Source organism: Harpegnathos saltator, unplaced genomic scaffold (genome assembly GCF_003227715.2).
Source record: "Harpegnathos saltator strain DR-91 unplaced genomic scaffold, Hsal_v8.6 scaffold237, whole genome shotgun sequence".
Classification (NCBI taxonomy): domain Eukaryota; kingdom Metazoa; phylum Arthropoda; class Insecta; order Hymenoptera; family Formicidae; genus Harpegnathos; species Harpegnathos saltator.
This window is the reverse complement of record NW_020230025.1, coordinates 458,581-471,080: the sequence shown is the minus strand read 5'-3', so window position 1 is coordinate 471,080 and position 12,500 is coordinate 458,581. Positions and strand designations below refer to the sequence as shown.

General features: G+C 56.5%; 1 protein-coding gene across 4 annotated transcripts in view; it reads right to left on the bottom strand.

Annotated features, from left to right (window-relative positions):
* Positions 1–449: 449 nt before the first annotated feature.
* Pgant9 (polypeptide N-acetylgalactosaminyltransferase 9) overlaps positions 450–12,500 on the bottom strand; it is a 265,832-nt gene continuing 253,781 nt past the window's right edge. For 3 of the 4 annotated variants that reach the window (XM_025298772.1, XM_011143673.3, XM_011143670.3), the window contains exons 10-12: positions 9,442–9,552; positions 4,859–4,987; positions 450–4,548 (exon numbers count right to left, since the gene is read on the bottom strand). In XM_025298772.1, coding sequence (XP_025154557.1) covers positions 4,408–4,548; positions 4,859–4,987; positions 9,442–9,552 — 381 coding nt within the window. In that variant the 3' untranslated portion in view covers positions 450–4,407. Of the gene's footprint in view, positions 4,549–4,858; positions 4,988–8,034; positions 8,140–9,441; positions 9,553–12,500 lie in introns of all 4 variants that reach the window. The other variant, XM_025298773.1, reaches the window with a different exon arrangement.

The following is a 12,500-nucleotide window of genomic DNA, read 5'->3' as shown; positions in this document are numbered from 1 at the left end:
GTGAGCCGCGGCCCGCAGAGCGACGACGCCATCCTCGCGCGCGAGACTCCGTTGGCAGATTTTTCCGGCGTGATTATTGATCCCTGACGTTGTTTACCTTGCTCCTGGAAACCCGGCCGGGACTCGTGGGCGCGAGCGGAATCGGGTCAAGGCTGACTGTGACTGTGTCACGCCCCGTTTCCACGCGGCGTTTCATCCATCCGTCGGGGGAAAGCCGACTATTTATACTTTCCCGACAAAGCGGCCCTCGCGCGCAACGCCTCGCGCGTCCTTGAGCGGCCAGGACCCTCGCGTCGTGCGCAGTTACGCGCGACGAGCATCAGGCGACTGATCGTTATTCCTAAGGTACGATCGCTCTCACACAGCGCTCACAGACTGCGCGCTCGAGACGCTGAGATCGGGATTAAGCGCGAGTCGCTCGGCGTGGCGGGTTGGCGGAGATGCGTCGGTAACATAAAACAACATCGATTTATTCAACACAAATACTTGCACGTTATGATAGAGGTTCGTATATAGTAATGATAATTATGATAATAATATTCATATATACACGAAATAAGGCACGTTCGATATTACATTAATTAAACGCGCGCGTCCCGCGGCGGCCGCGGCGCGGCGGTCGCGCTAACTCACGTTTATCGTTTCTTTTTATTTATTTTCTTTTTTAACTATTACTATCCATCGTCCTCTCTCCCTCACGATATGCAACTTCCTTACCAAATGTAGAAAATGTCATATATATATAATATATATATAATCTGTATAAACTTGTTCTCTCTCGCGTCCCGGTAAAACCATCCGCGCGCGCGCATCCGCTTGCGACGGATTGCGAAACGGATTATTATCCCGCTCTCCGTCCATAATCGCATTTCCTCGCGTACGCAACGACTCCTCCGATGCCTCGCGGATCGGCAAAACCGCGGCCTCCACAGATTCCTTTATCCCTAAGATTAGACAACCGCTAATTAGAGACATATCTAATTAAGCACGCACTCGTACACCTCTCTCTGTCCTTCTCCCTTTACCCTTGCTCGCAAGGAACTCCCGAACGCGTCTTTCCGAGTTGCGCGTCGATTCGCGCGTGCTTCTAAATACGTTCTGCGTCTCCGTGCGGGGTTCTTCTACGGGAAAACGACTCTGCGCCGCCATTCTTCTCGCCCGAGAGAACGTCGCTCCTGCATTTGAATTCAACGAAGAAGGGAAAGGCGTGTGTATGTGTGTGTGTGTGTTCTCCAAGCGAAGGGGAAGATATGTCTCAAATTGCATCGCGAGATGGAACTCCGTATGGAATGGGGAAAAGAAAAGGAAAAAAGAAGAAAACGAACGAACGATGACACGGACAAACGTCTTCGCGAAAGTGACGACCGTCCGGCTGGCGCCGTAGACTCGTGCGCACAGACTGAGCGCTCTTCACGAGAGGCTGCGAAGAGAGGCTGTCGTTTGACAAGAACGACCTGCGAGCGACGGGATACAACCGTCCTTTATACCTCGTCTTCGAAGCTCTCTCTCACGAGAGACGCAGAGTCTGTGTGCGCGAGTGCACGGCTGATACTTGCGATTTCGTTGGCACGCAGAGAAATCGTGTTGACGGATCGCGCCTCCGGCGCGTTGGACGAGTCCGCGAAAACGGAGCGGAAGGAACGATCGTCTGGAGTGGCGCGCTCGCGTTCGTTGCAAGGACAAGATCCTCCTCCGGGAGAGGGACGTCTCGCGTGAACGTGCGCGTTTTGCAGCCGACTGGAGGACTAACGTGTCCGTCGGATCGTTTTTCGCGCGTTCCTTATCCTTATACGAAGACTGTGTGTACGTTTTTACTCCCACGCCCCCGCTCGGTCTCCGGTACCGATACGCGATATGTAGTTAAAGTTTCCAGAAAAGAGCCACAATCCCCTAAAGAGCGTACCCTTCTTCTTCTTCTTCTTCTTCTTCATCTTCTTCTTCTTCTTCTTTTTCTTCTTCTTCTTCTTCTTCTTCTTCTTCTTCTTCTTCTTCTGTTCGCGGAGTATTTCGCGCGGCGGGCTCACGTGTGCTGACGAGCCATCGACGGTCGCCGCGTCGAAGCGTCTCGCCGACGAATTCGCGCGGACCGGCAACTCGCGCACGCGTGTCCGCGCGGGTCCTTATTTCATCTACTTAGGCGGTACTTATATCCTGAACTGGCATCAAGACATCGTATCTTACACGAATGTACAAACGAAATCGAACGAGAGTCGCCTCTGTGTGCCTCCTCGGAATGTGCTTTCGCAGCTTCTCCTCCCCGTCGCAGCACCTCCCGCTCGTCGCTCTTTATTTGCCTCCACCCCTACGCGATTACCTTACGCGAATATTCTAAAACTAAAAGCTAACAACAGAAAAAATACAATCTCTGTCGCGTCGATGGAAACGTAAGTCGCCGTCCTCGTCCTTCTCTCCCTCATGCCGTCGTCGCGCCGTTTTCGCGCGAGGACTCGCTTCGGAAGAGGTGATGCGAGAAGAGATGAGAAAAAGGGGGAGAGAAGGGGAGAGCAACGGGCGATCGCGACGAGTGCCATCGTCGCGCGGCGAATGGTCGAATCGTCGACTGCGCGACGCGTGACGCACTTCCGAGCCGACGTGTGGAATGATGATGTTCGCACGGGAGAGACAAGAGCAGACGGAAACTCGCTTCGCGGGAGCAGAAGGATCCCCGCGACAAGTTCTCACGGGGTGCAATGCACCCCCGAACGCTCAGACGCACGCGTCTCGGCGTTGCGGCAGCATTCCTCGTCACCGAGCTTCCACCTGGTCCCCGCTCAGTCAGCCGAGCTGAGATCTCTCCTTCTCCGTGCAGCGTACGTTCGAGACATTTCGTATACGTGTTTGCGCGCTGCTGAAGTGGCCAGTCGGGAGGAATCGTTCTCGTCTCCGGCCGGCTGGCGCTGGCGCGCGCGCAGTCTCCCGCCGGCCCGACTTCATCCGGGGCCGACGACTTCCCCGAAGATGAAGGGTCGGCGATAGAGTCCGATTAGACACATGCGCGGGCCGTTGCGTGAGAATAACGCAGTTATTTTAACGCAACGGCGCGTCGAGGGAGCCGTAACTCTTGTCGCACTCCCTCCGAACATCGCGGCAACTCTCTCTATCTCTCTCTCTCTCTCTCTCTTTCTCTCTCCCATGGGTGGCGTTTTCTGGCAGAGGGGGAGAGAGAGAGAGAGAAAGAGAGAAAGAGAAAGAAAAAAGCGAACGGAAGGGCTCGACCGCGCGGATATATCGCCTAATACGATCTCCTTAAATCATTCGGCACACGCGAGTACAAGTTCTCTCGAGCGGCGCGCCAGCTACGTGCTCGCCACGTTAATCGCGGCGACGGCGCGCTGCGACTTCGGGATGAGAATATTGCAAAATTTGGCACTTGACTTGTCTTCTAAAAGGACCGGCAACGAGACCGTCGCGCTGCGCATTTTTCAGACTCGCCGCGATGACGCCCCGGCGGAAAATGCCGGACACGAGAGCATCGTAGCTGCCGATGTGCCGCTGCTGACCGGGACAGCCGAGAAGACGGACAGAGGAGCGAAGCGCCGCTCGCCGTCTGGCCAGACGATCGCGACACGACGATTCGCTGCTCTCTCTTTCTCGCGAGGATCGCGACGCGCGCTTCGATCCTCGCGGAAGCGCCGACGACCAGCGAACGAAAGTGACGATCGAGAGACGTCGTCTGCGCGCTGCGGTCGATACAGTCACGTTCGTTCTCACGATCCTCTCCGGCCGTCGTCCTCGATCTGTCTCTGTCTCTTGCTCGCGATAAAACTCTCAGCTTCCTCTTCTTCCTCCTCCTCCTCCTCCTCTTCTTTTCTTTAGGACTATACGACGTAGAGAAGTGAAGCGATCGCGGTCTGAGCCACCGCGCGTCCTCGCTCATCGGAGAGTTATATGTCTAATCTATATAATTTAACCTTAAACGCGCTCTCTGCGTCCCTCTCGAGTAAAAAATTCCCTAAGCATATTGTCCTCTCGCGAGTAAATTTCGTTGCATCGCGATCCGCCGCTCTTCGTCGTCGTCGTCGTCGTCGTCTGCTGGGTCGTCGTCTCGCCCTTATCCGTCCGCGCCGGTTGATCTCGGTGGAGAGGCGCTCGCGACACGGGCCCTTTTCCCTTCGATTTCCGCTCGCGCAGGGCTCGCGCGCGATACGCCGAGCGTCGAGAAATTGCACCAGCTGGATTCGCGATCGTCCGTGGCGATCTCGTCGGGACACGGCGGACCAACTCGGGGGTGGCGGCCGAGACACGACGACGGGATCCCGTGACCTCGCCGGCCTCGCCGTCGGTGATTTATCTGCCGAAGCGGGTCTTGGCGATCGAGTAGCGTTTGCCCGGCAGCCAGGAGTTTCCGGCGACGCGCTCGGAGCCTTGGCCGAGATTGTGCGAATGACGGCGCGAGAAGGCGCGGTATCACAGCTTCGACGGGTCGTAATTCTCGAAGGACCACTTCTGCCTCGGCGCGTTCGGCGAGCATTCCTCCATCACCAGCTGCTGTTTGCTCTCCGTGATCGCAAGACACTTGTCGCTGCTGCCGTGCCTGATGTGATTAGTCTGAAAATAAAAATACCGGGACCTCCGATCGAGTTTCCTCCTTTTCTCTTGCTTCGCTTTTTCTTTTCTTCCCGGTCCAACAGCGCGCGACAGACTCGAGAAATCTAATCTCGCAATTAGACTCGTTGAAATTGCAGAGAATCATAGAGAGAGAGAGAGAGAGAGAGAGAGAGCTGTCCGATCAAAAAGAAAAAATCCGCCAGCTCGTGAGATTCAGCTCGCGAGAGATCGCGATTCGGTGTTCCGCGAGCCGAATCACGCAACGCGTCGGGCAAAAATCGGCGAAATACGTTCGAGACGTGAGGATTACCTGAGGATTGTAGATCCACTGTTGATTCCCTTTGCTACCGTGGCAAGGATAAAGGATGACGTCGCTGCCGCTGTAGTCCAGGCACGACTCGTCTCGCCGGATCTCGCCCGTCTTGCTGAGCATCCAGTACTGCGATAAACGATCTCGATTAGCGCGTCCGGGATCTCGACGACGCGCGTGTTTGCCTGCGAGCCGGCGATTCTGACAGACACCGCGTCGCGAGGGAGAGAAGAATTCCGCGCGGTGCCGACGACGGAGGGAAGACATTTCGACGACGACGCGTTCGAGTCGTCATTTCCCTGCCGCGGGGATGCGAGAAACTCGCGCGCGCGTTTATAATCCGCAGCATCGCGCCGCGCGATGCTGCGTGCTGTGTGTGCGTGCCTTCCTCCTCTCTCGTGTGTGCGCCGGCGGCGCGGCGGCAGAGAAGAAGAGTCGCGGCCGGCACAATTCGGGACGCGAATTTTCGCGGTCTAACGCAGCCAACGGCCGATCGATTACGCGCGTCGCTTGTAAAATAACATGTCCCGACAATTGGCCGCGGCCAACGGTTATTCACCGCGGCGCGATGCATCGCGCCGTATCGCGCCGCGCCAAGCCGACGCGGCGTGTTTCCAAGTAGGCGCGTCAAAGCGATCCACGTTCATAATGAGCGGCGATCGTTGATAATCGAGTTCGGCCGGCCCTCGAAATTGCACTCATCCGACCGAGTGCTTGTTTGTGCAATTCCAGCCGGCTGAAATTGACAACGAACGAGCCGACGAGAGTCGGTCACTCGCTCGCTCGCGCTCGCGCGTCGCCCATCAGGCTCTCCCTCCGACTGCAGATAATATTGCAAATTCGTTTCCGGCTCTCTTGACCGGCCGGTTGCGACGGTTAATTAACTTTCTTTCAGGAGACGCACGACGCGGCACAGGCACGCGAACGGAGCGAGGCGATGCGCGTCGTTTGGTGATTATCGCGGGGCTCGATGGGGCGGACGATGAATCGGAATACGGGCTGTCAGAATCGCCCATCGCCGTCGCGTCGGCTCGACAATATAGTGTCTTCGAGTGCTTTACAAGTATAATTAGAGGACAGCGAGGCTGCGGGATAACGAGAAGCAAGCATTCGCGCACATGCGTCATCAAGCATCATTAGCCATGCACGACCCGCGCGTTCCATTTTGCCTGAGACTCTCATGAGTCGGAGCGTGCAACAACGCTCCAGCTCCACGATGCACAACTCTTCGCCTCTTCTTCATCGCATGCTTCTGATCGCGCCGCTTTTTTTACGCTTTTACCGCACTAGCGCGCTTGCGCACTAACACTAGCGCGGCTGCACCTGTCGACTCGCGAGAGTACACTTCCGTGTATTATCTCACGGACGCCGATAATTGCAGCGTGACGTTCATATCAAGCGCGATCCCTGAGCGCATAATGCCGATGATAATTCCATACACGCACGACGCCGCCCGGATCCGCATTGTAATCGGCCGGCCTGAGCCGTCACCGCAACGGCTATCTCCCGCGATGCACTCGCCTTCCATCCGATGCGCGATATGATTATTCATCTTCCATCATCCGCGATCGCGGGCGATCCCGGATCTGCGAATCGGCGGCGGCGGCGGCGGTGGAGAGAGGGACTGAGGGGACTGAGGGGAGGAGGGAGGGAGGAGGGAGGGAGGAAACCAACGTGGCAGCTCGCTGTGACTTTATCAGCGTCAGCCGGGCGACGACCGAAAGCGTAATTGCCGTGAAACCGCGGCTTAATTGCGAGGGCAAACAGCTAAATTAAAGCGGCGCTTTACCGGGCTAAGCAAGCACCGACTGATTGTGTTTTTGGTTGTAACCGGTCGCCACGGTTGTTAAACGCTTCCGTGTGCGCACGTGTGTGTCGTCGGTGGACACGGGCGGCGGCAACAGCCGAGTCGCGTCGCGTCGCGTCGCGTCGCGTCGCGCGGATGCGCGCGTTCCGTGTGGGTGGCTTTAATAACAGACCGCGCGCGCCGCGACCGAACGAGTGCAAGACACGAGATAAAGCGCGAATTTACCGCGATTTGCGCTCTCGCTGCCGCGCGAGATTGCCGGCGTTACGTTTTTTTTTACACACATCGGCGCGCCGCGCCGCGCCGCGCCGCGCCGGATCGCGTGAATTTTTCAACGCCCGACTCGGCCGTTTCCCGCGCGTCTCCTCCGGCGCCTTCCGGCCGCCCGGCCGCGTTATCGCCCTCGTCTCTCGCGGGGACTCTACGAGAGAAAGCTATTGCACAGCTCTTTTCGTATCAACGGCTCCTTCGATTTCCCCGATACTTTCCGCCGGCACGCAGAGCTAGGGGAACTCGTCGCGGGAACTCATCTCGCCGAGAGATGCATTTTTCAACGCCGCGCGAATCAGGCTACGTTGCACGCATTAGGCGGGATCGAAGTCAACGGGCGCGGATATCGACGTAAGAAATGACGATAATCCGCAGTGTGGTGTGAGCGCGCCAAAAGGCAGGCCGATTTAGGTCACCGCGCCGGAGGGCTGGCTGATTAGGTGGATCGGCAGCGGGGATGTGGATTGATGAGCACCTGCACCAGATTAGCGACGCTGCTAATTGCGCCGAAACGCGGCGCGATTAGCGGCGAGTCAGCGTGCACGCGAGCGAGGTTAGTCGGGAGGATCGACTTGTGTACTGATCGCGCGCGACCTCTCCCCGTGGAAACGTGGTCGCGGAAGATACCCCGCCGACAGATCCCGTGTGTGTTAAAAGTCCCCCTCGTGCATCTGTCGCCCCATCACCTTCACCGAACAGACCGCCGATTTAGAGATGCTCCCCCTCCCCGGAGAAGGGTTAATTCGTCACACCGATCAATCATTCATTGTTTTAGCTCAACGAGAGGGAGAGACAGAGAGAGAGAGAGAGAGAGAGAGAGAGAGAGAGAGAGAGAGAGAGAGAGAGAGAGAGAGAGAGAGAGAGAGAGAGAGAGAGAGAGAGAGAGAGAGAGAGAGAGAGAGAGAGAGAGAGAGAGAGAGAGAAGAGAGAGAGAGAGAGAGAGAGAGAGAGAGAGAGAGAGAGAGAGAGAGAGAGAGAGAGAGAGAGAGAGAGAGAGAGAGACACACACAGAGAGAGAGAGAGAGAGAGAGAGAGAGAGAGAGAGAGAGAGAGAGAGAGAGAGAGAACTCCCTCTCGCGGCTCCGTCACACACGTGTACCTGATTGCCGCCTTGGCGGTGACAGGGATACAATCCCACCGGCTGATGCAAGTCTTCGGATTTCCCGGGCGAGTCTATACATATGCCGCTAGCGACCTGCCTTATCTGCGTTGAGAATTCAAGAGAATTTCACACGATTAGTGCCGGGGCAAAGACCAGCGTTTGTAGCCGACCTCGTGTGGTCGCACACCGGCGGTTCATTTCGTGCGCGATCGCGCACGGTTACCTCTCGCACGGTCTCGCGGTTCATACACGAGAATCCAAGCAGCTGGAAGCGCGCGAACGCACATGGCACATGGAACGAACGAACGAACGCGCTCGCATGCTCGCTCGCTCGCTCGCTCGCTCGCTCGCTCGCGCGATTAGAGGGCCGCAATCTCTCGCGGGCTCCTCCCGTCGGGGTGGGTCGATATCGCCGATGAGACGGAAACTCGATTTTCTAGTAATTTGGTATGTAGCTGCGATTAGCTTCGCCGCCGCGCGCGCGAGCGCGCGCGCGCGGAATTGCCCGCTCTCTATGCGTGTTCGCGCGCGCGCGCGCGCGCGACTATTATACGATAATAATTAGGCCGAATACGGCTCGCGACCGCTAACAAGCACTGTCATTCTGCGGCTGCGAGCGACAAACGATCCCGCGTTTCCAGCGACGGAATGATGATATCGAGTGCCGTAGTATCGTGGAGTCCGAATCTAAACGACTCGTCGAGTCCGGACAATCCGGCGCGATTTCGACCGCTCGCTCGTCGGCTTCGTCGGAATTTCAGACGATGCTCCGCGCGGAAGCGCGCGATCACGCTGTCATTTTTCTCCCGCCTTCGCGGGACTCTTATTCTCGCCTGCCAATCACGGCGTCGACGACGCGGCGCGTCGTGATTTCGGACGATCGTTTCGCGCCAAATCACCGCCGCCTCCCCCGCCATTCCCGGCGCTTCTTATTTTCATCGCGAGACGCGTCAGCCCCAGCTCGTCAGAGACGTCTGAGCAGTCCCGGGCTATAATCTCCCACAGAACGACAGTCTCCGCTCTCTTTCCAGCGCCGCTTGTTTCCTTTCTCCGCGGGAGCTATCGATTTCGACGGCGCGACGTGACGCGACAAAGCGCGGCCGCCAGCTCTCGATCCTGCGAGACGGTCGTCGGTGTTTCGAGATGCAAAACTGCGTCTCTCCGAGCGACGCGCCGAACCGAGCTGAGAAGAAACTTCGAACCGCGCTCGCGGCGACGGCGAAAATCGCGTTTCCGTCTCTCTCAGAGCGATCGCGAATGCGCGCACACACACACACACACACACGGTGAGCTCGCGCGTCAAGCACTGACAGGCGTTCCGCGCTAGGCACGGCACGACACAATCACAGCGCCTGGGAGGGGACCGAGGGCTTTCTCCTTGCTCGCTGCCAATGTCTATTGTACCTGATTTCCGCCCTGTCGATGGCAGGGATACAGTCCGCACGGCTTGTGCAAATCGGCCTTGCGCGCCGGCGAGTCCAGGCAGGTGTTGCCGCCCTCGCCGAGGTTTCGGACCTGTTCGTTATTAGCGACCGTTGCGCACGTTAGTGAGTGAAAGCCAGTTTGGCGTTAGTGATTATCCGACAATAATAACAGAGACTAAAATCGAGCATGGCGTCCAAGAGAGAGAGAGAGAGAGAGAGAGAGAGAGAGAAAGAGGCAGAGAAACTTTCTCTCTCTTTCTCTCTCGTATCTCCCGCGCGACTCTCGACGAGCGCTGCTTCTTCCAGTTTCTAACGATTAACCCTTTATATCCTGAAGGTACTTGAAAGTGCCGCTAAGTGTTCATATGTTTCTGAACTTTTTTCCTGCGTTTCCTTACTCGACATTTCCGTCGGTACCTGTAAATGCCAGCTTACAATTTAATCATAAGGCTATTTAATTACACAAAAATTTAATAAGGTAAGTTAATTCGGAATATAAAGGGTTAAACCCCCGCGCGTATCAGCGCGCGGCCGGGGGTGCAATGTGCGCGTCAACGTTGCCTCATCATCTCGACAACTGCAGTCCAAGCAGGTCCACACGCAGGTCAGCTGTTGCACCTGCAAAGATACTCAACTTACGACTTAGGAATTAAGCATGAGTCCTCACGGCTCCTCCTCTGCGAGATCTCTGAAATGGAAGACGAGGGAACGCAAAAGCCGGGCGCGCTCTCCGTCACGCGGAGAGCGCGATTCCTCGAGCTGTCTTCTTTTTCCGTAGCCGTCGCCGAGCACAGATTCGCAGCATGCTCGCGGCTGGAGGCAGGACCGCGGCAGGAGCGCGAGCTGCGCTCTCGATTTCTCGGATAGACGGGAACAAATTGAAAATGAGCTCTGCTGCCGTATTTTCTTTCGCACGTGTTCGCGGAAGAATGTTACGTTACGCGCGTGTGCGTCCGTGGGTCTGCCTGCTGTCGGTCTGCTTGCTGTGTCTATGTGTGTGTGTGTGTGTGTGTGCGTGTGTGTGTGTGTAAAGTACATCGCGAGACGGTACATATCGACGATTCGAGTCTGCATGTGTGCGCCCTGCGTATAACAGCAGGTGCATTCAGTTACGGAGCTCGGTCAGCAGTCCTGATTCCGCCGCATGCAAGAATTCTGTGGTCGTTGCAGTTTCAACGTGAACATCTTCATCCCCTCGTCAGTCCCCTCCCCCTGACCCCGACAGCCACCCGCCACGCCGTATCCCGATGCTGCTCCGGCTCGTGGAAGTCGTCCTCGTTGTCGAGGCGTCCTCCTCTCGTCGTGGGGCGAGCTCCGAATAAAAACTCGTAATTTATAGCGGGCTGCCGGAGGGGGGGGGGGAGGGGAAGAGGGTTAGGGGACACGTCCTAGAGGTCGATAAAATTTCAGAGGGCATCGGCTCGTCTTCGGCGCCGACGTTATTAAAGACGTCCTCGAAGGCTCTCGGTGAAGTCAATGAGAAGTGCAAACTGGTATTTAGACAACTTTATGGCGTCGCGTCACTCAGGCTGAAACTCCAGCTGATGCGACACCGTGCCGATATATCTGTGCTGCTTCGTCGTTTCAGAATCCGCGATATTTCGAGCCGCGCTTTGGCCTTTGACCTGCCCCCGGCCCGTTCGCGCACTCCATTCGATCCTGATTTGATATGCGCGCGTGTAAAAAGCGCGCGCGGCCGACCGCGCGCGCGCGCGCTTTTAGCGTGTGTTAATGGCGGTTCCCGGGTATGCTATCGGGAAAGTGGCGAGAGTGCGGCACACACGCGCGGAATATCGCGGACGCTCTCTGTGGGGCAAAGGAAAAAAAAAAAAGAAAAAGAGAAGATCGACGGATCCCCGATCGAGGCGCGAGGATTAAACAAAACCGCCGCGGCGTTTTTACCCGCTTGTTTTTATGCGGCGGCTTCACTGGGAAGCCGATTCGCGTAGAGCGACTCAAAAATCGCCGAGAACACACCCCCGGAGAAATGTACGCCCGCTCCGTGCGCACGTACGTAGAAACACGTGCACCCGAAATTATTCACATCGTGCGAGATTTCTGGACCGTCGCGAAGCCGTGTGAACTATAAATCCAGTCGTCCCTCCTCCGTCGCGATAGCAAGGCCGGGCGTGATTTAGACCGGTTCTCCGGAAGCAAATAGACAGAAAAAGGAAGTATAAAAGAGTGAAGGGGGGGTGATGGAGAGACAAGGAGCGCCGAAGGTGGCAAACCCAGAGCGGAAGATGGCGAGAACGTAAGTTCCGCCGTCGACGGAATTGTTATTTTGTGTCGTCGTAAAACGTCGTAAAACGAATCTCAAAAATCCTCGTTGCGTAGATTTTCTCTCTCTCTCTCTCTCTCTCTCTCTCTCTCTCTCTCTCTCTCTCTCTCTCTCTCTCTCTCTCTCTCTCTCTCGTCCTTTCCCTTGTTTTTTTTCGTTGTCGCGGAAACACGCCGAGTTGCCGATAACGTTAGCGCGAGTGACGAGGAGACGCGCGAGCGCGCGGTCGGAATTCCGATTCCGCCGGAAAATCGGAATTCTGATTCCCTCAAGAGCTCCCGGACAAGTGTTATCCGCCTGTCGGTGTTGCGCACACACCCATACACCGCGCCGCGTGTATTCGCGAATTCCTTGGCTCTACGCAAAAGAACGCCGGTATTTGATGGCGGATAAATAATTTGCGATATAACTCGCCGCGCATATTTTGGATATATTAAAAATTCCGAAGGTCGAGTGTCGAGAAACTACTGAAAATTGAAATACAGTCCAAGGTGAGAGATCGCGCACGGGCTCGCGACAAGCGAATCGATCGCACGTGCGACCCTTGCAAGACTTTCGTCGCGGGATCGCGCTGCGCAAAAATTACACGAGCGAATATAAATCCGCGACGACGCGCATGCAACGCGGCGCCTACCTTTTCCCACCCTCCGGACGACGCGTGCCAATTTTCTCGGGTAGAGCGTAGCGCGCGGAGTGACAAAGGGACAGGAGGGAGCGGGGGGGGGGAGAGGAGGGAAGAAACGTGGAAAGAGAATACA